At 47.3% G+C, this 27,963-nt stretch overlaps 1 protein-coding gene across 1 annotated transcript; it reads left to right on the forward strand.

Moving 5' to 3' along the window:
• The first annotated feature begins 675 nt into the window (after positions 1-675).
• LOC120841872 (cytoplasmic dynein 2 heavy chain 1) lies at positions 676-27,962 on the forward strand. The gene is made up of 12 exons (XM_040212867.3): positions 676-981; positions 3,654-3,886; positions 6,554-6,790; positions 9,588-9,661; positions 11,655-11,790; positions 13,652-13,821; positions 20,626-20,818; positions 23,888-24,115; positions 25,926-26,024; positions 27,304-27,443; positions 27,619-27,853; positions 27,954-27,962. Exons 1-12 carry the CDS (start codon positions 957-959, stop codon positions 27,960-27,962), a joined length of 1,779 nt encoding a protein of 592 aa, XP_040068801.2. The 5' UTR covers positions 676-956.
• Position 27,963: the final 1 nt, after the last annotated feature.

Below are 27,963 nucleotides of genomic sequence, written 5' to 3' on the forward strand. Positions count from 1 at the left end.
CATGAACACCGCGCCAGAGGTCTCTCCGCTTCGACACATTACTAATTATGAATAACATTAATATCAATAAAGCGACACACGTAGCACAGGTGCAAAGCTCTACGTAATGTTCTGCATTCAGGAAAACGACTATATAAACAAGCACATCTCCGATGGGCAAACGTGGGAAACTGAGTCCACGACGGACTGCCATTAGCCGCGTATCGAAGGGCCACCTGGTGACGCCGCTTGCAACCGAGGCGAGGAGAGGACTTTTATCTGGCAGCTTCGCCGCACGTGGTGTCCGCACCCGTATATGTCTTACTCCGTGGTCTCGAGTTAACAGTGTGCAATGGCACCACTGAAACCACTCACCTCTGCTGCATAAGCTACTGCATTAGCAAGTGCTATCATGGGTGCTAAGGTTGGCACCGAATCGTGCTCTGCCTCACAGCAGACCCAATGAACCCTATAGCCGCAACGTGTCATGGCGGTGCTCTCTACACGTTACAGCACCCCCACCAGAGGTATCGCGACACCCAGACGGCATTGGAGTGGCTTCGGTAGCACGCAGATTCCACAGTAGATCATTGAGAGGTGAAACGGAGTAAGCACTAGATGAGCGCTATGATACGTGCGTGAACAGGCCATAAATGAAAGAATTCAGTTGGCGTACAGCACTAAATGCACCGCCAAGATGTTGCAGTCACGCCTCTCCAACTTGCGCGGCAGGGATCCTGTCACCGGCCGACGAGCACGACTTCTGGCTCGGGAGAGCGGAGGCTCCGGACTGCTCCGAGGCGGAGCGGAAGCGGTGCGAGGCGTTTGCATCGCTGCTCGCCCCGCTCCGGCAGCTCTTCTCGGGCCTGTCTGGCGTGTCCCTCCCGGACTGCACGGACCTCCTGGAGTCCGCCTTCGGACTGCTCGAAGACCTCTGGAAGCAGGAGCTGGCTTCTCCGCCCTACCCGCAGCCCCGGATGGTCGGGCTCCTCGACTCCATTGGTAGGTGCCGGGATCACGGGAAGGCTTGGACTCCCGGGAGACATTTTTGAAGTGGACGGGCAAGACGCATAGTACATTACACAATAAACCCCTCCCCCCCTCCCCTAAAAAGAAGACACCATCTTTTAGGATTGTTTGCGACTCAAAATATGTTTTGTGATGTAGATATTGCGCTAAAATTTTTTTAAAGGGGAAGTTTATTTTGCGACATACATATCCTATCGAAGCACCTCTCCGACAGTAGTGACCAGACATGTACGGCGGCGTTTACGCTTTTAAAAGTGCCCACATAAACTCAAAAATGCACCCACCACGGGGAGTATATATATTTGTTACGTCTTGGGCGAACTACGAACGTTATGTTTGCACGGCGTTTTGCTTTGCTGGGGCTACGTGGAGTTTTGAAATTGGACGCTCCGCGTACGTTTTGAGGCGGTTGGGTCGCGCGGCGACTGCTTCGGTAGTAGTGGCAACTAAAGGGCCAGCTCTTCCGATCCAGACCTTTAACGGTTCTCAGATTTGAATTGGGAGGAGGAGAGCTTACCATCCGAGGAAGAAACTCTGCAAAGTACCTCCGGTTTGGAATCTGAAACTGCCGGTGTGTCGTGGAAGGGGTCGTGCCAAAATGAAACGAGCACTGTATGCCTTCCTGCTAGATAATTAGAAAGAAATTTCTGCATTGGGGGATCTTTTTTTCTTATAGTATTCCTTTGGGAAAAGAACCCTATATTTTCATTTGATACTTCTAAACCTGAACAGCTCGCGAGCGCTGTATGTGTTTCTGCTAGATAATAGAAAGAAAGCTGCGCATTGCCGTCTTCTTTATAGCAGCGGTTCTCAAATGGGGCTCTTCGATGCCCTGCCTCATAAGTCAGTCCTGGCAAGAAAAGTTTTTTTTTTTTCAGATTGTGGAAAAACGTTCTGATTTTAGGGCAAGTTTTCTCGTGTGCATGTCAATCAAAGAACTCTACTTCACATTAGCCCTTAATTATATCCATTTATTAAATCATAATTTTAATTAACCTTTCCCTTCACCTCACCACAAACTAGTTCCTCTATTATCTCTGCCAATCCACGAGGGATCTGCGAAACATCAATGGTTGAGAAGCACAGCTCTATAGTAGTATTTTGGAAACAAAACCCAATCACTGGGAAGCATCTTTTGGGAAAAAAGACTCTACTGTCAAAAAAGCATTAAAAAGGCCGGCAGTCCAATAAGTTTCTTACTTTGTATAAATATACTCATTATTATTAATCCTTGACATTCATAACATGCGAAACATACATTCGTCTTTTCTGCATGCTTGGTAATAGAAATCACAAAAGAAGTAACATTTTAGTTATTCTTTTTAACTTGCTACCATGAAAAATAAAAACATTTTGCCTGCAGGTTGAATTCTTCGTTCATCACAGCTATGTGCTAGAGTTAACAGAGCACGTGGCATGCGCTGAGCTCCGGACATTGTTAGGCTTTGGCTACTCCTATCATTGCAGCGATTGTGTATGATCCACTACTCGAAAGTTAGTCGCGGCATTCATTCCCACAAGCTTTAATTGAGTTCTCACTCAGTGCTCGTGTCCAGTCCATCAGCTGCATTTGACTATCGTCACCATGAGGTAGTCCCTGTTACTCTGTCATCGAGTTTTGCAAAAGAGAAAAGGAAAGGAAACATTTGCTTCTACCCTCGCAATTATGACGCGACAAAGAAGCTTCTTAGTCAGGGGGAGAGTCACTGAATAGGATTCCACGACACCCAAACTCCTAAGCTTTGTTTTTGCAACCGTGCCGCAGCTGGGAAATTCATCCCTATCCGTGAGGCCACTTTGAGGTCTTGCATAGTACACTGTACTGTAACTATGCATAGCGCGCCGTTGACACCGACATGTCGCAAGGTTGGTGTGGATGGGTTTCTTTAATCATTTACATCATCATTTACATTACAGACCAGTTGGAAACCTGCTGGCAGCAGCATTTTTGCAGTCACTGTAACAATTTTTATTTCCTTGCCTGCAGTTTAATATTTTTCCTGTTGCATCCTCGTGTCATGGTGCGAATGTGCAGATGCTCGTACAGCCTCGTACAGCTTTTCAAAACCAGGAATGGCACGTTTTTCCTAAGCCAACTGAACTACTTGCAAACTTCCCGAGTCTGGTGGTAGATGTGGACCCACCGCAAGAGCCCTTCCCTTGCCAATGTGGATGAGCATCGTACCATCTATTGTGTGCTTGCTTTATCATTACTCTGAGGTTCACGGACCCACACAGTGGACCCATATTGCTGGCCACGCTTTAATGTACACAAAGAAGCAGTGAAACATCATTTGCAAGGTCTAAACCCAGTCTTTTCTTTTAGCTTTGTTTTGCACAAAACCATTGGCGTCGCACATTGCATAAAAAGAAATAAAGTCCACGATCGCTTCAACACCCTCGACTTATTGTGACCAGTTGCAGGAAGAAAACTAACAAAAAGTGTTACGCAACAGAAGGTGCGAGGCGAAATGCCAAACTGCGACGACCTAACCAGTCTGCCGTAGATATTGTAAATAAATTACGTGGATGTCTGACCTTTGTTTGCTTTTTTTCTCCACCTTTCCACCACTCTCTTTCTCGTTCATTCCCTGAGGAATGCCAGCCCTTACGACATGCGTCTTTCCACCCTCTGGACATGGCAGGCAACAGCACCCTGATGCAGCTGCAGTCCCTGCTGAGCGAGACCGACCTGTGGGGAGGCAAGTTCACCGACGTGGCGGAGCAGCTGAGGCTGGCCGCAGAGGTGTGCCTGCGTTGGCAGGACGTCTGCCAGAAGCTCACCTCGCTCTTCTGGCCCCACTTCGGGCCCCACCCCTGGAAGGGGCCCCCCTTTGTCCCCACCTACCTGCTGGGCTTCACCAACCGCCTGCAGCAGGTACCTACCTCGGGAACCCGTTGCGACCGGCGGATATCGGACTTGCATTCTTTGCGTTGTGCCTATTGCGTTGTGCCTGCGTTGTGCGTATTTTAAATATGAGTTTAGAATAATACGGCATTCGATATTTGCTTCGAGAGGAACTGTGATATTCATATTTTTCTATGTGTTGTTCACGGAAGGTTAGCCCCATTGAGTGCACTTCTTACGGAGCACCGGTGCACTGCAGAGAAGCAACTCCCGCAGAGCCTTCGTGGGTGTTCCCTTACTGTGGTGCACCGGCGCTCTTTAATAAGTGCACTCAACAGGGCTAACCCATTGCTATAACCACTTAGAAAAGTAGGAATATTGCAGTCTTCTGATCAGGAGGACACCTTGATATAGTCAGATGGTGCGTGTGCACTTCTGGTGTACAGTATAGACCACTTACAACGTAACCGCTTATAGTGCAGGACCGGGTATAACGGGGCTTTTTTAAACCACCGGTTCGCCTCCCATAGAACTCTATGTATTTACATACCGCTTAAAATGCAGGTGCGCGAAGGGAAATACCGGTTATAATGCGGTTTCTGGAACAGTGCGCCAAGCACGCCGATTGCGCCGATTGACCGGCGCAGCCAGCACGCTTCCCTGTGCGACACTAGATAACGGCGCTAGCCTGGCTAGCCGCAAGCGGCACTCGCGGGGCAAGGAGGTTGCTCGATGTCGTGGCTCCAAGAAGCGGAGAGAAGCGAAGAGAGAGGCTTCAGTTGCCATAGCGACAGAGGGACGCACGTACGTGTCGTTCACGTGCGTGCGTCCCTTCGCTGCGTTGGAAAACAACCGCAACGACAGACCAATCGCAGGTCGAGGAGAAGTATTCGCGCGCATTGCATGCCGGTCGCGGGCTGGCTTCTATCCGTAAACATGTCGTCGGTTGCGATCGTTCCGCGTAAAAGCGCTATCCTTGACCGTGAATTTTCGTTGTGTGCCGCTATGATAACCCGGCACGTACTAGAAGGGAAGATCCACCTACTCGTGCGGCGATGTCGTGGCGGCACTCTCAAGACGGCAGAAACGCCCGTGTCGTCGTGTTTGTTTACTTCGACTACAGTGGTGCTTTCTAAGCATTTGGGTTTTCGAACGTTGCCCGGATTTCTTATTTGGAGCATTTCACGCCTGTGCTAAAGTTGAAGGTATCACTGGCGCGTACCGTATAATGGATGCGAATTTTCACGCGTCTTCGTCACCGGAGAAAAGTGATTAGGGTTAGCAATCCTGAACGCTCGCAAGGTCCGTCCGCAACCAGCGACGCCGTTAAAAGGCTGCGCCAGGCAAAAGTCGCTCATTTTTTTAAAAATTGACACACTTAAAGGAGAAGTGTACTAGTCTGGTGAAATAAAGACTCCTCTTCGTCTAACATAAAATAAATTCTTTTACAAGGGTATGTTGTCTCATGGCATGTATTTTGGCCTGAACAATCGACGTTTTGGTTATAACGCGGTACCGCTTGTAGCGCGGATTTTCGCGACTCCCGCGACATACGTTATATGCGGTCTACAGTGTATTTAAAAAGAAATGGGAACTTTGTGAATGTTGATATCTACACTAGAGTAAAAGTTTTAAAATTAAACAGGTTATTATGCAAAAGTATATGTAAGTTAGGATGTCCTGACAACCTGCAATCATCGTTCATTGTCTTTTTTTTTCTTTTTTTCAAATTCTACGTATAAAAAAGGATAAATGCATATAGTGAGATTTTATAAATCTCGATGATTAGGTATAACTGCACATCTCTAGGTTTAATTTTATGTCAAGTGTGTAATTTATTTGATGTCTCAGTGTAAACATTAGACCTTGTGAGGCTACAGTTTATAAATATAGTTTGATTAAAATTAACTTAAAAAGACATTCAGCCTTTCCACTCTCGTGAAGAAGGAAGACCAGCGGAGCTGTACTCGATACACTGTGTGCTTCTTTGTCGTCATCGTCTGTTTTTCGCGCTGTTTCCTACGATTAATTCCCACCAATGTGCCCAACTATCCATTCTTCTATTATAGCTGCAAAGGTTGCCGCCATCTACGAGCGACGCCGGAAACCATACTGGTTGTGTGCTTGCTGCCGTCGCTTATAGATGGCGGTAGCTGTCCAGGTAGGTTTGTGTCGACATACACGGACACGATCCTGGGGAACCTAGCCTTTAACAGTTCGCTGTAAAATGGACATATGGAAGCTTGGGAATAACCTTCTCAAGTTTATCTGGGCCTTTGTTTAAAGTAAGCATCGTGCTGTAGTGAAAGGGCTGGAGAAAGAGTTCAATATTCGATTAGAAATTATTTGGCCAAAACCACTATTTGCTTCAGACTCAAATTCCACTCTGCGCTCGTGACTAATATTATTAATATTATTATTATTATTAATGGTACTGAGGCATTTCCAGAGTTCTCAAGTTACACACATGCTCCCTGGAGGTTGGAGAATCTCACAGCTATGTCTCATTTTCTTTAGCACTAACTTCGACAAACGCCGATTCTTTTTCCGACAGAGAAAGGTAGGTGCAGCAAAATACACAAAATGCGTGGGAAGAAATAAAACCGGAAGAAACGCCCTTGAATTGGAAGCAAAATAAACCCTCAAAAACGCGGGAGCCCATGCATAATGGTTCCTCGTTTCGTCTTCCAAACGCAGATCCTCTGTGTGCGCACCGTGCACCAGCAGTTGCTGAAGCTGCTCTTCCCCGACGTGAGCATGGAGGCCGTGTTCGAGCCCTTCTCCGGCCTGCACTGCCTCCAGTACAACCCCTACACGGACCCCCTGTGGAAGTCCGCGCTCGCTCAGCACGAGACGCGGTTGGCCGTCTTCGAGCAGCGGGCTGCCGAAAGGCTGCGCCAGACGCTCACTGCAACGCAGCGCAATGCCCTTGGCGTGAGTGGAGCCTAGCTCGTGGAATGCGCTGGAGCCACTAAATGAGCTACACTCGAGAATCGACGCTTTATTCTCCAATCGTCTCGAGGGTGCCGCCATTTTGTTGCCTTGTTCAGAGTAGGTGCAACAGACCTTTCGCAAAGCACGCAGTGCCATCCGTGTTCCGAAGGGAATGCTGGGTACCTCCCACTTTAGCAGACGACGGTGGCAATGGCGAGCGGGACAAAGCAGGTGATGGACTCCGCCCTCCTCTCACTCTCCTCACTGTCAAGTGGCTTTGCTCGCAGCATTTTAGGAGTTTTCAGCGGTGGAAGTGCTGCGCCTAGTTGCGCCATCAACGACAGTCTGCTACGTCTTGAGCCAAAACGCCATTTTTGCTAATGATTGCGCCACACCTGCGCCGAGGTAAGCTTATACAAAGCACAAAATAAGAATATTTTATTATTGATTGATCTTAATATTTAGAGGAGCAGAACGAAGCAAAAATGGCATAACTATGTATTTCACTGCTTCTCTAACCACCGTACGGTTTATGTCGTCTTAGGACGGGGCACAGTCGAAGCCTTAAACATGTAGTCTTTGACAGGTATTACTAAAAGCACCAGTCTAGGGGAATTCTTAGTGCTTGACTTGTTTAGCCAATGAAAGAGCATGTACAGATAGATGGCAAATGCCAGGATGTCATACTTTCGATGCTACTTGATTGACCCTATTTACTTCAAGCATTGACCGTGCTTTTACCTAAGATGAAATGAATGTAGATAGTGCTCTTCAGTTGGAAATTGTGCTCGGTGCCATGGCCTTCTTTGGTCTTGACTGTAGGTTGACCTCTGATTTCAGAAAGCTATGTCGAGAGAGGAGCAAAACTGCTGGTTTCGCTTTGAAGAAATACGGTAGTCAACCAAAAGGGCGGCAAACTTCGACGTAACACTGGTTTGAAAGTCACTAAAGCGCAATGTCACTGGAAAAGTGCAAATTTAGATTTCATGACATTTGTGGGTGGTTATTTTTTTACACTTTACATACAATATGAGAAGCTTGAGTTCGGTCTTCATGAAACTTTGGGAGGACATATTTTGATTGATAGATGTTCTAGTGCATATGCTGAATTTTCGCTGGCATTTTACAGGAATCGAATCTAGAAGCTAAATTAACTACGGACTTTAAAAGGGAGGAGGATAGAAAGGCTTTACCTTGGCTAAAGTCTTGCACTATGGTTCATGTTTCAGTTATATTTTAATACCGCCTGGAAATCATTGTAAATGGAATCTACTTGACCTCAACCTTATTTCTAAAAAAAAAGGCTGTGTATTCCATTTGCATCCCATGCATTCTCACTATGAAAAATAATAAGTAATATGCTTTAGTGTCAAAGAGGAACCCTCAGTCATTTTGAGATATGAACTTGTTTTGCGATGCAATCACTATTTTATTCTGAAGTGACACGATGCCATATTTTTGACATAACTCCAAAATCATCAGTGGCTGCACCGAGCCAATATTTTTCCCGCTTCAAAAGCTGCAACAAACGACCCAATGTTGCTTCCATCGCCGAGTTTTGCGAAGGATCTATTGCAACAGTCACGGCTCGAAATTGTAACTTCCCGAATTTTAGCGTTTCTGGAGGTCAAAAAGGGCTTCCCGCAATTTTAGATAAAACATGAGACAATTGGCAACAATGATTTTAAGCGGGAAGATGGCTGAAGTATGTTTACTCTGAAGTGCAGCTCATTTTGTGGCTCCAGGCAATGAGAAAAGTGCTATAATAAAGTTCAGCTTCCTCTATGTTGATGGTTGCGCAGATGCCTTCATCCCAAACGCTATGTGGCTGGCAAAATGTTTCTACGAGTTACGGTAGGATGAAGTTAGCCTTTCAGAAAAGTTGTCACCGCTTTAGTATTTTTACTGCATCAGCGCTTGGCATACCTTTGCTTCACTGTAATCATAGCTTTGGCCTCCTTACCCGATACAGCCGCCTCGGTAGCTTGGAGACGAAGTACCGCCCTGGGGACCTCAGATGCTGGGTTTGTAGCTTGGCCAAACTTGCGACACTCTGACAGAGGCTCGTTGCAGGGGAGGCGCCGGGTAACCGAGGTTTCAGTTGCATGCCAGTAGATCCGCAGTCCCCTGCCTGTGCTTGCCAGATGCCCTCAGTTGTTGTGCCACGTAAAACCCCCAAATTTGATTTTGAATCTTCAAGAGTCTTGCGTGTGACTGGTTTCGACTTCCCTTTTAGTGTGTATGTTTTCAGTGGATACATTACTCCATGGCGAGAAAATTTGAAGGGGGAGTTTGAGAACCTCATCTGTACTCCGTGTCACTAGTTGCGTGCAGTACGGGCGAAGGCAACGCCAGGCAAGGGGAGAAGGGGCGAGCACTAGGAAGGCTGGGGAGGAGGAGAGAAATCTCCCGGTGGTACCCCCTTCCTCCTCTTCCGGCTCCCAGGTGCTTGCCCTTTCTCTCTTCACCTGGCATTGCCTTCGCCTGCACTGTGCACACCTAGTGACACGGAGTATAGATAAAATACAGTGTGTGGAAAAAAATTTGTTTTTTTAAGGTGCTTTCGACTTTAGAAACATTAGTTAAAACGTGTCTCTACAGCCCCTCACGGTAATTAAAGATACAAACGGCAGTTTATTATTGTGGTCCTCCCCACAGATTGAAATCATGGCAGGTAGCCCGAGACTTGGTTTTACTTCATTAAACGGCCAATTGCATCGAATGGGAATCTCTTAGAAGGGAGTGTGGGGGGAAAAGCCCTGCATCAGCTTACGAATCCATAATGTTTGTTTCCCAGCTTTTGCAAGAGTTGAAAAGATACAGCGAGGTCCTGAAACGTCCCAACATAAGAGCTCAGCTAACATCCGAAAGGTAAGTTGCGATCTCTCAAGTTCCATGGTAACATGTTCAGTCCCAATTCAGTTTTGAATTCTCTAATTAGGCACTTGGTTTTCATTGACTACAGAAATGGATAAGAATATTCTCAGAGAGGCTCTGCAGGTTTTTTTGGACGATGCACCGTAACCTACCAAATACAGCTCCAAATCAGCTTTTTTTTTTAGGTTTCTGAAATTAAATGGTTAGTGCAGCTGACAAACTCTCGGCAATGTTAAGCTATACTGTCCTGTACGAAGGCTTCATTATATTATGGATTTTGTTTCGTTTTATTCCTATTCTTTGGCATGCCAACCATAAATTTTTATCTCGGCAACACTGGAGCGTGCTTTGTGAAGAATATTTATATGCAAAAAACGCACTATTTTATGGGCAAAAAGTGAAATGATGTCATGCCTCCAACCCACGAAGTATGTCTCGTATTTTCCTTTTCGAGACACGGCACCACTCAGCCGCACCTCGGCCTCGCGTCCCGAGGTGACTCTTTTGACGGTCCTTTCTCGGCCTTTGTTTACTCGGAACCGTAAATTCCTCGCTTTCACGGTCGTCGATTACCGAGTTCATTAGTAATTTGGAGATCTTGGTGTTTGCCACGAAGCACAAGGTTGAACGACACTAGATTCACCATTCTATAACGACGAAGGAGCATACCGATACAGAAGTAGCTTAATTAAGCAAAAAGGCTGCATGCTATCAAAACGTGACACCACAAGATAAAGCATTGTTTTCGTCGCTTGCTGGTGCACAATAGGAAAAAAAAGAATGGGAGGAATATATTTGGGCAGGGCACTCAAAGGGTCGAGGTTTGTATTATCGAGGAGGGTAATAAGCCAGCATTGTGCGTAGCATTTATTTGACAAAACTTTGGCATGCTTGGAACAGTCGTCATCCTAGTTTCTAATACACTTGAATCTCGTTAATTCAAACTCTCGTAATTCAAACTCGCAGATAATTCAAACTAACACGCAGGTCCCCTTTTGTTTGTTTCTAGGAAGGAAACCCCCGGTAATTCAAACTTTGCATTATTCAAACAAAGTTCTGGTCCCCCTCGGGTTCAAATTAGCGAGATTCCAGTGTATTTGCTACCTTTGTTCTATCAAAATAAAGGATATAGCAACTGTACCGGCACAGTTTTGTGTGTTAATAGAAATTATTTCTATTTGTAGGAAGCTAGTGATTTTGAGCTGTAGCTCCCTGCGCAAATAACTGAAAATCTGCAATTGTTTCTTTCACCTGCATGTTTACGCAAAGTAGTTCTGCACTCTTGTAAACCAGCAAAGTTATATAGCGCATAAAATCAACGAGACAATGTAACTAGAGTGCTGAAACACAAACGTATGTATGTCGAATAACATTCTGACCAAATGCATAAAAGAATAACGAAAATCGTAGCAATCATTGGGGTTTTTACGCGAAGGTTTCTCCTGATATATTTTTTAATGCCATGTCAGAAGTGACTGGATTGTAGACACCAGTCATGCTAATGCCATCTTTTTGGGTATGAGCAGTCGGAACGTCTTGAGCGACCAAAGAAACAATTTTTGGATGTCGTGAACCGCCCTAGGTTCGAATTCGAAAGGTTTCAATATTTTCGGGGTGATGGCGGGAGAGGCGGGTGCCCTTGCGTGCCCGGCAGTCCCTCGGGCTGGAGCAAAACATTGCACTCTTACAGCGATAGCTGAATGGTATGTCTCAACTTAATCTTGGGGCAGGGACGGCGATGTGCTGTGCATTGTGTTCCCTCTCCTAGATACTGCAGTAGGTGCAAAACTGTCTTGTGTGAGGTTGAGGAAATAAAGAATGGATATGCGCAAGAGGGGTTGTTACTACGTACAATAACAGCTATTGGTATCACCTGTTTGCACGTTTTGGCTAAAAGCTGCCGATTTTCTTAACGGCTTTTTGTGGGAGATTCCCTTTGTTATTCGGAGAAAATGAGCCTTTGATTGATTGATCGATAATTCTCTAGAAAGGTTCTTCTGGGCAAGCTGTCCGAGTACGTGGAGGACATCAAGCGTCGGTCCAAGCACGGCACGGGGTCCGAGGTCATCAACGTTCCGGAGGTCGTCAAGAACATCATTGATCTGCGACACCTCCAGGCAAAGGTGCGACGCCGAGTTCAATCGGTGTGCGGATGAACGGGTTGCTTAAATTCCCCTCACTTTGCAGCCTCAACTCAAACACCTTTCTAACAATGTCGGTAGAATCGTCGAAAATAATAGTTGTTCGAATTGTTCCCTTTTTGGGTTTATCACGAGTCGAACATGCGAAACCGAAGCATGTCTACAGCATAGTGGCACATTTTCGCAACGTGCAAACTATTGTAGGAAGGGACGATGCCTGATCTCGCGCAGTAATAACTGGTTAACTTGAGCGCTATTTTGGAATATTGGCTCGCTCAGATTGGGTCTCACGACAGACCTTCGCAGGCGCCATATATATTATATCATATTTTTTGCAAAACGAGCTCGACTCGGAGTTATACAGTGCAGCCCACTTATAACAAACGCCATGGAAATGTAAAATCAGTTTTCTACATCCGTCTTTTGCTCTATTTGGACTTTGAAAAAAAGAAAAATGCAAACGACCACACAAAGTGGGGTGCGATGGACTGCAGTAGCTGCTCGTTGTGGAAACGCATCTAGGAAGAGATTTGCCAGCAGCCCGTGTGCTGCACAATGTTTGCAATGGATTCCTTGCTTTCAGTGGAAATGATGTAGGAGACGTGTGCTTTGGTGGAACGATTGTGCGAGATGTTGTGCGTGTTCAAAAAGGACACGGGGACGTGTATACTGGGTCCGTAGCTCAGTGAGCTGTGCAACCGTAGCTCCCATGCCGGCGACTGGGGCTCAACCTCTGGCACTGGTTGCCATTTTTTCCAAGATTGTTTAGCGGTTACGGACTGACCGTCCTACACATTTCATGCTTACGCAGCTTCCGAGGCTGGTTGGCCCTACGAAGGTAGCGCTTTAAAAGGAAAACAAAGGAAATAGATCCGCGAAAGCTCGGGACCCTTTGTACCGACTGGGGCTCTTGCTTCGAGGCATCTCTCTTCTTATATTTCACTAACATCGATGCATACCCTTAAAGGAGCTGTGCAACGATTTTAACGTTGAAAGAATTGGCATTTTCTGCTTTTGATATTGTTCACTGTGTCACAAATGGCAGAAAACACACCTCCTTTCATCGAAATGTTGCAATTCCGCCGCGTAATAGCGAGGCAAAACTTAGAATATTTCCCGACCTGCAGCCACGAGCGGCGGCCATTAGAAACAAGCGGCGTGACGTCACTTGGGTAGTTGTAAAAAAGATAGCAAGTTGTGCGAATACCTGCTCGATAAAAGGTAACTTTTCTGTAAATCTTGTCGTTCCAACATATATATAAATACGTCAAAACCCTGGTATCATCGACAAAACTTTTATAATACGGACTTTTAGTGGCGCCATCTATCCTAGGTCCACAAAACCGCGAATAGCCGCCAGAAGCCGGAGGGGAAGGGGGACAGCGCTGGACGGGCAAGGACGGGTATGGCCGGACGCGGATGAGACTTTCCTCCTTTCACCATATATTTCGCGGGGCGCCCGCCAGCACGTGGTCACGCGGTCGCGAGCGGATGAGTTCTCGCTGCTCGCTGGTGGCTCTAAAGAGAGAACTTTTCCGGAACCCCGCGCCTACTCAAGTGACGTCACTGCGCACGTGACCCGTAAGACGATGTACGAGTTGAGAGGCGGCAAAAACCCGGATCTTCTTCAATTTTTTTTAATAAAAACTAGGGTATCCAGGCAAAATCTGTTTTCTGTAGTTCACTGCAGAAGTGTCAGGCATCAACTTCCACAATTATTTAAGCAAAGAATTTGCAGTAATGGTAGTCATTCCTACCTTGCCGACCCGTGCATTTGAGTCGCGTTGTTTGGGAATCGTTAGGGTAGTCGTATCAATACGGAACACCGAGGCATGCTCTGCAGCTGACGGACGTGGTGGAAGTGACAGAGATGCTCCTGGAGGACGTTGAGGGCTGCGAGGATCTTCTCCGCACGGCCCGGGAGATGCTGGGGGAATTCAAGGACCAGCTGACCGAGCTCTTCGATAGCTGGAGCAGGGAGGTGCAGGCACTCGGCAGGGACAAGGCTCTCAGGTGAAGCCGCAAGCATCCGTGTTGTAGCCTCACGGTATGCATGCTTGCGTCCCTTAAAGCGGGGGTTCTCGAGTTTTTTTAACGTCGAGGAACCCCCATCTGGCAGCCGAGAGGGTGGATCGGTGGCTGAGTGTGCCGCATCTCGGGTGCATGGAGCGAAAGCTTGCGCTAGAATTCAGGATCCTGGGTTCAATACCCACTTCTGCCCGTTTCGATTTGGATGAGCATTGTACTGGCGTGCAGTCGTGTCTTACTGCTGCGTGGTACATGTAAAAGACCCCAGGCTAGCATTGGTACTGCACTGTCTAACTTTCTTGCCTATGGTGTAAACCAGTGTCGCCGCACCCCAGAGCCGGACGGACCTTGCACCGTACAAACACAAACGTCGTAGTAAAGAAGCCTGCAGGTAGTAAAGTAGTAAGCTGGGCAATTTCTAACCGTGCTCAAAGCCTGCAGGCTTTGTAAACAATGATGCACACACTGGGCAAGCGTTCTCAACCACTGAAGATCGGGGGAACCCCTCGGAATTAGTGGATCTGATGGGGGACCCTATCCGGAGGGAGGGAGGCAGGAGTGGAACGGGCACTTTTTGTTTATCGATACTGTTTGCCCAGAAGGGCCGATACAGGGTGCAGTCTTCGCACTCGACCCGGTAGAAAACAAAATATACACATTGGGCCAATGTTTTGGCCACATGCGCCAGAGTTGGGCACAGTTATTTTTAAAAATAATGTTTAACGCACAATCGAGCAAGCACGACCTCACTGATCACAACTCAAAATAAATCGCAGAAAGTTCAATACGCTCAAACATGTAAAAAGCAAAAAATAAATATGGTATAAAGCCTAGCCTGTACCATAGGATGCCATGCAGGCGAGCACATTATTTCAAGAATTGGCTTGGAGAGTCCATTTTCACTAGTAGACCGCATATAACGTATGTCGCGGGAGTCGCGAAAATCCGCACTATAAGCGGTACCGCGTTATAACCAAAACATCAATTTTTCAGGCCAAAATACATGCCATGGGACAACCTACCTTTGTAAAAGAATTTATTTTATGTTAGATGAAAAATAAAGCTTAGTTTGAGGAAAGTCTTTACTTTACCAGACTAGTACACATCTCTCTCAAGTGTGTCACACATTTTGAAAGAAATAAGCGGCTTTTGCCTGGCGCAGCCTTTTAACGGCGTCGCGGGTTGCGGACGGACGTTGCGAGCGTTCAGGATTGCTAACCCTAATCACTTTTCTCCGGAGATGAAAACACGTGAAAATTCGCATCCCTCATACGGTACGCGCCAGTAATACCTTGAACTTGAGCACAGGCATGAAATGCTCCAAATAAGAAATCCGGGCGATGTTCGAAAACACAAATGCTTAGAAAGCACCACTTTAGCCGAAGTAAACAAACACGACGACACGGGCGTTTCTGCCGTCTTGAGAGCGCCGCCACATCGCCGCACGAGTAGGTGGATCTTCCCTTCTAGTACATGCTGGGTTATCATAGCGACACACAACGAAAATTCATTGTCAAGGATAGCGTTTTTACGCGGAACGATGAGATGAACGCCATAACCGACGCCATGTTTGCGGACAGAAGCCGCCGGCCCGCGATTGGCATGCAACGCGCGCGAACACTTCTCGACCTGCGATTGGTCTGTCGTTGCGGTTGTTTGTTTCCAACGCAGCGGAGGGACGCACGCACATGAACGACATGTGCGTGCGTCCTTCCGTCGCTATGGCAAATGAAGCCTCTCTCTTCGCTTCTCCGAGCAACCTCCTTACCCCGCGAGAGCCGTTTGCGGCTCGCGCCGTTATCTAGTGTCGCACAGGGAAGCGTGCTCGCTGCTCCGGTTGTCGGCGCGGTCGGCGGGCTGTGCCAGCAACCGCACTATAACCGGTATTTCCCTTCGCGCGCCTGCATTTTAAGCGGTATGTAATTACATGGAGTTCTATGGGAGGGGAACCGGTGGTTTAAAAAAACCGCGTTATACCCGGTCCTGCACTATAAGCGGTTACGTTGTAAGTGGTCTATACTGTATATCACAGGGAAGAGAGTTTCAATCCTGTATGGTTTGTGGTAAAAATGATTTGATCTGGATAGCTGCTTCTGACTGCAAGAGGTTTTGTGGCTTTTTGTAACGTTGAGCGTCGGAGTTAAAAAGATATCGATGCATGGAAGAAAAAAATTTTAACCTAGCTATTTTTTTTGTCTATATTCAAGATGTGACAAGCTAAGTATTTTTAGCATTTCACTAACAGAGTCTGTTGTTCTGTACTTTGATAATATCACCTTGCTGCTCTTCTTTGAACCTGTTCACTTCTGTCAATTTGGTACTGTCTAAATGGGTCCCATACTACAAACGCATACTCCAATACGGGATGTACTAGGGTTAAATAGGCAGTTAATTTAACTTCTGAGCAACTGAGTTTTACTTCTTGTCTCGGTCACCATAGTCTTCTTTCAGCTGAATAGCGGAGATTATTACAGCGGAGCTGTTAAAGGCTAGTTTCCCCAGTATCGTGTCCGTCAGCAAACAAATGATGACAGTAAACCCTGTCTATACAGGAGAGGGCGCTGCGGTCAAATGCGTATATCAAATGCGCATTAAACTTTGCTTGCATTGGCTCAACGTTCATAGACGAGAGGGCGCTTCGGTCAAATGCTCAAATGCGTATATAACCACGTTCCATACCACACATTCTCTTTCTGACATGGATGAAAACAATGAAAAAGGATGAGAAGAACCCCTGGCTCTGCATTTCACCGACCATAAAGCTGTAATAATGAAGTCGAAACGCAACCCGGAACTCAGCACTACCTATGAGCAATAAAAAAAAATCAGCACCATCAGCACTACCTATGAACAATAAAGTCAGTCTCATCAGCACCACCAGAGCTTCGCCCCAATCAACATCATTCACCACGTGGAGATGCGGTCATTATTTTTTTATATGCATTTCCAGCTTAGATCTCCAGTTATAGTAAGTCCCAAATATTTTAAGTGACTGACGCACGTCAACTGTGCACTGTCCAACGCATGACCAAATACAGTCGAGCCCGGTTATATCACACCCGGGTATTTAGAATTATTGCCTATATCGAACAGTCCAAACATCCCTTTGAAAATCATATGCAATAGTATAAGAGCGTTGTCTTTTTGTATCGAACTCCCATGGAGGGGACACTCGATACAGCGAATGAAGCCCGGCCACCCGTTGCTTTTCTTGCAATCCTATTGTGGAGGTGTCAAGCACATCGCTTGTGTTGTGTGCCTGGCAGACCGCCAAGCCAACATGCAGGCGAGAAGATGCACAGCAAAAGAGCAGTTCTAGCAAAGGAGACAATCGGAAAAAAGAAAAAAGGAGGATGGCAGAAGCAAGGGGAAGGGCACGTGCGCACGCATAGGGAGAGCAGGGAGTGCCTGCTGTTGGAACGCTAGCCTGTGCCCTTTCCCCAAACACTGCTGATGCTATGCGACTCTTTAGTCCCAAAATAAAATAAGCAAAAAAGAAGTCTTCGGCAAGTCGAGTGTTTCGACAACAACGGTTGTGCAATTGCACTTTGAACGCCTTATCTTTGTTTACCTTTTTCTTTTGCCGTTATTGTTTTCCCCCTTCATTTTTGTGTGCTGCCTGAATTTAGTGAGTTTTCTTATTCAACTCGCTTTTCCGTTTTCAGTAATTTTTTATAATTTTTTTTTTTTGTGTTTTGTTGCTTATGCTGGTGTGGAGGTCCATCAGTGTTTGCGGTCTCTGCCAACTACGCTCTACTGTATTTAGAAGCTCCTGGATGCTCTATTTGGTAAGCTCCCATTTGTCGCGATCTTTGGTATTAGGAGAGACGCCAGGAAATTTCAACTAGAGCTTAATTTAACATATTTTTGTATATCCAATTATCGATATATCGAACTATTTTTTCATCCCCTTTGAATTCGATATATCCGGGTTCGACTGTAATAGGTTTTTCATTTTGTTTGCTATCCTTGCAAACAGTTTTTTTTTTTTTTTAAGTATTTTTATTTTTTATTGCATGCTGCAGTTGCTGATAACTTTTAATGCTGCATTCAGTCTGACCTGATTTCCTTATCTTGAGATTTTTTAATGAATTAAACAATCGTCGGCAAATAGGCGAACTGTCAGGTTAGTGTTGAGCTTATCTGCAATATCATTTATGTAGCTTAGGAACAAATTGGGACCCAGCACTAATCCCGAGGGACACCCGATGATACGTTTAGAATTTCTGATTTTGCGCCATTTACTTCTACAAACCATGTTCTGTGGTTAAAGGGCAACTCCACTCCATTTTTACAATTTTTGGGTTATGATCTGTTTAGTCGAAGCCGGCGGCCCTGAATCACGAGATATAATTTGTTTTTCGGTAGTGTGTATAGTTTTGTAGATATCGCGAATCCAAGTATCGTTCCCGCGGCACGGCGAAACCGAAACTACCGGTTGAAGCAGCTTGGCAACACTGATACTAGTGGCGCGTCGTCGGTATGACCTAGTTCTGGTCCCGCGCTTCTCAGCCGACGCGCCGACAAGGTCGGCTCAATCGCACGTGGAGTTTCAAGACAGAAGGTTAGATGCACATTTTCTTTTTTTACCGCTTCACTTTGTTAATATGCACCAAATGTAGTAAGTTTTAGTGTGTATTTATAAATTTGCTGGCCGAAAAGCGAATCCGACTGCTATAAATATGACGCGGTCGGGTCCGGCGCAGCGTGACTGTATTTGTTTTTTGCTCGCGGACCGAGAGAAAACGAAATAACGGGAGATAGATGGACAGATCTATTTACAAGTGGTCTAAGTTGCTAAGCTAAGGTGCCTTTATGTGCACGCTATAGTTAGATCAGCCGCGACCTGCTGCGTCCGGCCGATCGTGCTGGAGCAGCCGGCGGACGGTACGCGAACAGCGACGGCACCGCATCGTTCTTCAAAGACGCATGTTTCGTGGAGAAACCCGCAACAGTCAGCAGCCGCAGATCCCGTGTGTAGGTGTCTGACGTAAAGTGCTGGGAGCAGAGCTTCGCGTTGGAGCTCAGAGTCGACGGTCTTCCGAAGTCTATCCGGCGAACGGCACCGACCCACACCTTGTGTCTCTTACGGTCTCTTGGGAACTGGTAGAACCGCAGCTCCGGGTTGCGCACCGGGTTTTTGGTGCAACCCAGGCCACTACAAATCCTGCTCGACATTGCCCAACGCGAGTACGGCAAATCTCTCCGGCTCCACGACGCGCGCGTGAGCGAGCGGCACCGCTTCGCTCTCTTCCGCGCTGTCGCGGAAGCAATGCTGGAGTTAAAGGAACTGCCTGGAGACTAATAAAAATAGGGAAACACAAAATAATGTGGTAAACACCTCGTGCCGTCAGCAGAATCGCAGAATGCCACGGGAAACGAAGCGCTCGCGGCGTCCGTACGAGAGCGTAGGACTAGAACTACGTCGTTGCCCAGTGTTGCTTCACTAGCTCACCCGGTGCCAGCGTTGCTCACCCGCTTTCGGGCCGCTAACCGAGCCGGGAGAACATTTTTAATATTGGTTATAATCGATAACGCGGCGTCGGTTTGACGTAATATTTTGGGTATGACCGTATTTTGACCTCCTAAAGCGATATCAGTCATTTCGATAGGGTCGACTTTCTGAGTGGAGTTGCCCTTTAAGGTAAGACTGGATCCATTTTACAATATTCAAATTAATGCCAAGGTGAAGTAATTTTGTAAGACGTTTTGTGCGCAGGAGACGGTTGAACGCTTTCGATAGATCGAGCCATATTGCACCTACCCGTCATTTTTTATTTAGGATTTTTGCAAAGTCACGGACGGATTCAGCAAGCTGAGTAACTGTCGACAGCTGCCGCCTGAAACCAGGCTGATTGGGATGAGAAATATTTGAATTCACAAAAAAGCTAAACAAGCTTTTCAGTATTACGTGTTGCAATATTGCGTTACATTCCTTTTTTGTCACTTGCAGTGATAAAAGAGTAAATGGGGAAAATCTAATTACACGCAAGCCTACGTTGAAAATTTGATATCGAGAATAATTAACCGTAGTTACTGGACATGAGTGGTCCAGTCTATTTAGCTTTGTGATGCAGCTCACCGAAAAACATTAACCATTGCTTGTTTATTTAACAAATGTCGTTAAACATTGTGGAAACTAACCAAGACGGGCTTTATTTGGTGACAGCATAGACACGTTGCCATCATTAGAGTCACCAAATGAGCTACAGACTTCAGCCATCTGGTTGCTTAAAGTCATTGTCGCCAAATGTTCAACATTTTACCTGAAATTGCAGAAACACTCTTCCGTCATCCAAAAATGCCAGAACGGCCCGTGACAGAGCCAAAACGATATCGCCTGAGCCTCCCGTCATCCTGTCACTGTACCTAAAGCTCTGGAAGTTTAATTTCCGAGTCGTAACCATCGCCAGTGTGCACTCACTCTGCACTGCGCAACAAGAAGGCGGCACCCGCGAGACAGGCCGGCATCTGTTTAGGACCGAGTTCTCACGATCTCTTACGACGGAAGAAAGCGCTGGTGCCATCTACAAGGTGACCCCGGAACTGCATTCCACTAGAGCGAAGGTCATGTGGTATTTACAAGATAAAACGCAAGTACTATGTATGAGGAATGGTCGTTCATGACATCGTTAAAAGTTTTTCCGAGGCAAGAAAGAAAGAAAGTGAAAAGAAGAGTCATAAGAGATTTTCAGAGGGTTTGAGACAGTCGGCCGTAGGCAGTAGCAATTTAGTGACTCCAGACGCCGTACTCTGACCCCTCGCGTTGGGAAATCTGTGTTTTCTCAGCCTGGACGCGAACCAGGCGGCGATGGAGCTGGACAGCAGGGGCCACCCCGTGGTCAACTACAGCCCGAGACTGGTGTCGCTGATTCGGGAGGTGCGCCAGCTTCGGGCCCTGGGCTACGCCATCCCCGCCAAGATCCAGGCCCTCTGTGCCGACGCTCGCAAGTACTACCGGCAGGCCAAGGACCTGCAGCAGGTGACGTCTCCCTCCCGGGGTCGTGAGCGCTTTAGGCCACGGTCACCGTTTTCCTACGTTGTACAAAATACACAATGTTTGTGGCAGACGCGAAGACGGAACTGTCTGCGGACGTGGCTCCGGGATTTTCTAAGCATTTTTGCTTCGTACGTATGTGTGCTTAGTGTGCAGAGAGTTGTATGACTGACGTGGCAGGACCCTTATACAAGGAACATACAGTGTCTGCAAACTTTCTGTTTGTTCGACGTATTGCCAGTGTGGACGTGGCTTTAGAGTTGTCGGGCATCGATCCTGCTGCAGCTGGAAGCACCTGAATTGAAAGCTTGTTCCCCAAACGGCGCTCCGCGTGCTTTTTTATGTGGTCGCATTTAAACATTGTACTACTAGTCTGCGTTTGGGGTACGGCGCCCTTGTTACCCACTGTAGATGAGAAATTTAGCAGGCTCAGTAGTGCCGCTAGCCCGGGGTCTTCCGTGCGCATCGGGAAGTAGCAGTACACGACCACGACCCAGTACAGTGCTCATCTAGGTTGAAATGGGCAGCGCGTTAATGCACAAAATGGGCAGGGAACTTCCCACCCCTGCCCGTTTCAATCCGGACAAGCGTCGTGCCGGCGCACGGTCGTGTATCGCTCCTGTGTGGAGCGCGTTCGAGACCCCGGGCTGGCGGTCGTACTGGACCGGCTAGATTGCTCGTCTACGGCGGGTAATGATGTCACCGTGCTCCGACAGCTAGTTTGTCTCGTTTGTTTTTGTCCCATTCAGTCTTCTACTTGTCCTTTGCCTTTCACGCTAACACTTTTTGTAATGTTTAACCGACTAGGCCGCCAACTTATATTGTTGCAATTTCTATGGTGAAATATGTTGGGCACGTTTTGTTCGGGTGCAGACCATGTACCATACCATCTCTCGAGTCGCATGGGCATCTGGGACCAACTCGGCCGGCCATGCCATGGCATTGCAAGCTGGAGAGTGTCCTCTCTGCTCCTAGCAAGCACAATGGAATATTATACCCTGAAAGAAAGCCTCTAAAAGCTACCACAAAAACTCGCATATTATACGAACCCGTATGTAATACGAGGCATGATTCGAGGACTGCGAAAAAGAAAAAAAAAAGTTTTATCCACATATAATACGAAACAATTTAAAGACCGCGAAAATTTTACGCGTAAAATATGACCCAGGAAGTCTTAAGAAAAACGTTTACTTGCGTCGTAATTGAACCTTAACCACTGTCATCACTTCCATCAGACTCCTTGTCCGACGCCTCTTCCCAAAGGCAGTCGTCTTCAGTGCCGTCGAGTGCATTTGAAATCCCGCACTTCTTGAAAAAGTGAGCGACGAGCGTGCGCCTATGCAGTGAAAACCTGGCGCATAAAGCGAGCAACCCAATGTCAGCTCGCCAAAGTTCTCTCGCCATCTCTTGCAGCAGCTCGATGTTTACGGTGAGGTTGGCGAGGTGCCATTTCTTGTTGCTCTTTTACAAATTCGCTGAGTCTTGCCTCGACGTCGGCGAACACGCCATTCTTTGGGCCTCTAAAGCTTCTCCTTGTTTTGTTGCACGCGAACAGAGCTTGCTTTTGTCGTCTCCATCCATGAATGCTGCCTTCATTTACGGCGAATGGTCGTCCGGCAGCACTGTTGCCAATGTCTTCCGCAACCAAAACGGCTTCTCTTTGGAAGGCGGTCGGGCATTGTTTTCGCACCGACGCCATTGCCTAGCCTGACGCCGGACTGTGGACGGATGGTGGCGCCTCGGAAATTGTGATTTGGAACTGACTACGGTGACAGGGCCCCTCACTCTAGAAACTGCATTACGGTGACGGGGCAACAGCAACCGATATAAATGTCCAATGGATATGCCATTCCAAAAGCGCTCCTAGGTGCTGAGGTACAGCATTGGCTTCACGAGCGGGTGTCTACGGATCGAATCGCGTTCTGGACAATATTTTTTTTTTCACTTTTTATTTTTTTACTTATATTACAGACGCTATATTTACTTGTAGGGTTAGGGGCAGGACCCTGAAGCGTGGGTTAATGTGCTTGTAAATTACAAATTATTAATTCTCACTGTTTCCACTACATACAGCACAGGGCGGGCCCCCTCACTCTTGCCGGCCACTCTACGGTGAGGGGCCCCCTCACTTTTGCCTACCGCACTGCAGTGACGAGCCCTTCGTAACTTTCAATAATGCCGCATGATTGAATTGTCGACCTTGTGGGGGGAAGGGGGGGGAAAGGGGGGCTTAGGTTAAAGTGTGTATAGTGTATAAATTATAAGCACTCTCACCGTTTCGTTAGACATAGACCGCACCGGAGACGGGGCCCCTGACTTTTGCCTACCGCACTACAGTGACGGGGCCTCCTCACCATAGTGAGTGCCTTGTGATTTTAATGATGATGATAGCTGTTTTGAACGCCATATTGCTTGGAAACCGAAACTACGTCAAACTGTGTTGGATCGTTCCTCATTGAAGCTGAAAATTGTTGGGACCCGCGTATAATACAAGCCGCAAATTTTACATGGCAGAATTTGGAAAAAAACCTTGTCTTATATGCGGGTTTTCACGGTACGTTTCAGAGCAACAGCACTTCAGCCATCTTAATGATTTGAAAGGAGGAAGGCGGTGGAGCGCTCGTGACATCAGGACGGCGATCATTCCACTCATGCCCGTGGTGCCCATGGAAGAGAGAGAAGGAAAGATGGGCTTCCGTTGACGGCTTAAAGATATTGTTGCCAGATAAATCTGAAGCTTTATTCGAAATCGCACGAAACATTTTTTCTCCGTCCTCGAAAAGTGTTAGAACGGTCTGTGACAGTGCAAAACGATATCTTAAAGTGTCTTCACACCGTACCTAAAGATTAGAAAGTTGCATTTTCGAATTGTGACTATTGCCAATTGCATCCGCTCTCTGCAAAGTACCAAAATGGCGGCGTCCACGAGGCAATCGGTGAATGGGATGTCGATGCTCCGGGCGTAGCTCCACCTGCGAGCACCCGGCGGCTCCTCGGAAGAACCGCGAAACCCGATGGGATGGCATCCTTGACAGCCTTGCCCCCTGGTTGCAGATTGCCCACTTCTACAGCACGGTGGCGGACCACATGGTGCTGAGTCAGCAGCCGCTGATGCTGGCGTCTGCCCAGCACTTCACACGCCTCATCGGCGATCGGGGCCGCATCTCCTGGAACGACCCGGAGTCGCTGGACGCCCACATCGCCCAGCTGAGGGGCGTCGTCGAGAAGCTGTCGCGGGAGAACCGCATGCTGCGCCGGCACCACTTTGACATCTGCGCCAAGGTGCCGTTTCTTACTCCCAGCGTTCCGTCTTTTCAGAGTTTATTTCTCCTGAAATTCGGAGCTGCTTTTCTGAGTTAATTTTTTTGCCGAAATTCAGAGTTTATCGCCGTTTATTTATGATGGATCCTCGATTCTCTGAAATTAAAAGTTTAATCTTGCTATTTACCCAATTTTGTTTTTAAATTCCACATAAAAACAAATATCTGGACACAAACCTGCCCTAAATACGAAGGAACTCAGCCGTATCGAATGGTATTTCTTCACGTGGATTGGGCATTTGCGCCCTTGCCATTAGTAATTTCTATCTTTCTCACAACAAAACTTGTAAACAAGCGTTGCTTTAGTAAACTTGAATACTTTAAAATCCTGAAATCCTCGACGTCTCTGAAAAGCTTGTTTTCTCCCATCTCCTTCCACCACTGCATCCTGCGGCTGCGCAGGGGGGGAGTCACCGGAGTGGCGCGATGGAGCCTTTAGTAATCCTCCTCCCTCCTATGATCATAGATTTCACTCTTAGAAAAAAACCTTTCCCTAACAAGTTAAAACTCAAAACTAAAGCGGTGGCTTTTCCCTTGACCATTCGAATGACCCTTTGAACAAAAGTTGACGAGATAAACGGCGAACCTCCTTTAGCCAATAGTGCGAGATTTAAAAGGAAGTGGGAGAGGCCTCATGATCACTGACCTTTTGCTCTGACCGAGCTTATTTGTAGAATACACAATTCTCTTTTTCGACATCGTAACGTCGACATTTCGAGTTTTTCCGATAATCTGAATTGAAGAAAAGTTTACCGGTGAGTGTTTTTCCGGATTTTCTCGGATTTATCCGAAATCACGGAGTCTAAAGGCCCATTCACACAATTGCAACCGAGTAGGACTGACTGGGTTACCACCCATTCGGTCCTGCTCGGTTGGAAGTGTGTTGGACTACCACCTTTCGCAGACAGAAGAAAAATTTCAAATCATTCCGCACTTTGTATTATCACTGCCCATCAAGGGGAGAACTGTGTTGCCGGGCTGCAGCACACGTTTCTGCGCGTACTGACAGTTCGCAAAAACTTCATTTGGTTACCCCACAAACAGACATTTTGAAATTCTCACCACTAGAGTGAGCTACGTACGAATGGAGCTTCCTTCCCGATAATATTGTATTCACCCAAGAATCCTCTGGTTTCGGAGCTTCTCTTACCAGACACTTCGATGCGCAGCAACCGTAATGCCTTTTTTGTTTCTTTTCTGTTTGTGTTTTAATTTGATTACGTTGTACTTGCCCCCTTATGCAAAGCCCTGTGGACGCTTTAAGGGTATATTAAATGAAATGAACTGAAACAAAAACATTGCGTGTTGAGACATGCAGCGCTGCTCTGCTCCGTGAAATGAGCGCACTCCGGGCTTCCCCAGAGAAAAGCGAGAGAGAGAGAGAGAGCAACAGAAAAGAAAGCAGATGCTCAATTTTCTGCAAGGGGTCGGGGTATTAGTTTTAGTGGTTGGTTCTCCCGCTGCGAGCTGGCGCAAGGGCTCTGCTCAGCGCTCCCGCGTGCCAATTGTTCCGTCTTCCACATGTCCATCGCATCTCGTGCTCCAACAGGCTTCCAAAAAGTCGCATCTACGCCGCAACCACAGACGACAGCACCCACTAGCGTGGCATCCACAGAGTGCTCGGGTGCCTACCTTGCACGACACGTGGCTACTTTCCGTCATCCAGTCTCTACACGCTTACGCACCTTTTCCACACTAACGCACCACATTGTGCATTACCTCCGCCTTTGCCACGCTAGTACGGCAAAGGGGCCATTGTTTTTCTCTTCTAGGTGCTGACCCTGTTCAACATGGACCTCTTGACGAAGCAACAGGGTTGGAAGGACGCCCTCACCGACATCAGGTCCGTCATGGTGAAGCTCAGGGACCAGGTGAGGCCAGGCTGTAAAACTCGGGTTGCATTCGAACCGGAGCCAACTGCAATGGGGCCAGTAATGCTTGTGGCAAGACTTCTGTTGAGGCTCCAAGTTGTATCTCCGAGTTCCATGTTGCTGCACCAGAAGGTGTGTCGACAGCCTTGCCGTAGCCTTCATAGGGGTTCTCAGTGCATTGGCAGCGGTAGTTCCTCCAAAGAGAGGTTTAGCATTACTTTTAGTGGTTCTGGCCGTTTAATATAGACTTTTTGCATCATAGGCCTCCTAGGTGGTGCAATTTTGTCCGACTACAGTGCCGTCACTGTACTTCGGGGTATTTCAACTGCTTAGGCGAAGAAAAGGAGGTTTGGGGCATGCACCCTCTCTCGATAGCAGACGACAAACTGGCCATTCATTTGGGGACCGTTACCTGGACGGAATGTGCACTGCGTACTGGTACCATCAAAAATCGACTGTTTTGTCGTTTAATTTGGGTTTCCCTATGTTATTTGCGCAACCAATGACAGCATAATGCTGTCATGTAAATTCTATTCTTAAAGGGCATCCCTGCAGTGGTCAATTGCCGAAAAATTGAGTTAATGGTTGATCATACAGGGTCGTCGAGATAAATTCGGAAAATTCATCATATTGAGGAAAGCACACGGAGGCAAAGATAAAATTAATAGTGATTAGTGACCATTTTTTGTGCTTTGCTCGGTCTGCCCTAACGTCTTCCTGGGTGACAGATTACCTGATTCTCTTGGCAATGCTGTAAACTTGCGTCGTCTTGTCACCCATACCACGCAATGATTTGCTTAGGCAACTTTCCGGCGCGAAGTGATTCAAGTATTGCTGCCCTGCGGTCCTTGCTCATTTTTGAGCAAGTCGCGACTTGTTTATCATGCGATCGTCCGCTGTTGAATCACGTGACCGCAGAAGCACAATGCAGCCGGTTATCTTTACTGTATTGTTGAGAGACGAAATCTGGAAAAAGTCTGGAATAAACGGCTCTACGTAAATTTCTTTTGAAAGGAATGTAATATTTCTCTCACAATCTTTATTTAAAGCTCACCACAATCTAAAACCGATACCTTGTCTGCGGCGGGCAGCATCGCTCCTGTGTTGTCACTTCACGCTCTAACCACATGTACAAATTTCGGCACAAGATCAAAACTGTCGTCCGCTACGATTGGCAGTCTGCTGCACCCGATGACGTCTGCACCATTGTGGCGTGCATTCCTCGCGACGAGCACCTCGAGACGTGCCGGACGCCCGACGCAGAGCCTGCTTGGCGCAGGGCTTTTCGTCGGAGAACATGCGTCCCTGGTGCGCCCACTGGGACCGCCAGTTGTACAAGGCTCTCGAGTGCCAGTACCTGCTCTGCCTGGAGACGCTGATTCACCACATGCCCGAGATCAGGGTGGACCTCACTTACCGGTGACTCCAGTCTCTTTTTCCACTCAAACTCATTACATTTTCACTGCAGAAATGCACGCTATCTCAACTCTAAATACAGCAGTCAAAGGCACCGACTGCAGAGTGCACAACCATGGCCGCTAGTGGGTACTCCGCACGCGAATGTCCTCCAATCCGAGCGATTGCGACCGCCCAGGAGCGGCCGTCTTCAGCTGCGTCCCCCGATGGAGGAGGTCCGTGCCAGGTACTACCAGCAGGTGAAGAAGTTCCTGTCCCTGCCGGTGCAGTTCAGGGGAGTCAGCGACGACCCCTCCCACAAGGGACTCATCTTCTCGGTGATCGCCGACCGCAACTCCCACCACTTCCTGGGAGTCTATCGGCGCGCCGAGGAGCTTTTTGCGCGCGTCGAAAGCGCTTCCGACAAGTTCGAGGTAACTCGCTCATTTTACACGCTATAGCGATGCAATGGCATTTACACGCTATAGCAATGCATTGGCAAATGCCAAAGTGAAGTCCAATCTTTTATTACAGCTTCGATAGG

Source organism: Ixodes scapularis, unplaced genomic scaffold (genome assembly GCF_016920785.2).
Source record: "Ixodes scapularis isolate PalLabHiFi unplaced genomic scaffold, ASM1692078v2 PGA_scaffold13__105_contigs__length_92229423, whole genome shotgun sequence".
NCBI classification, from domain to species: Eukaryota; Metazoa; Arthropoda; class Arachnida; order Ixodida; family Ixodidae; genus Ixodes; species Ixodes scapularis.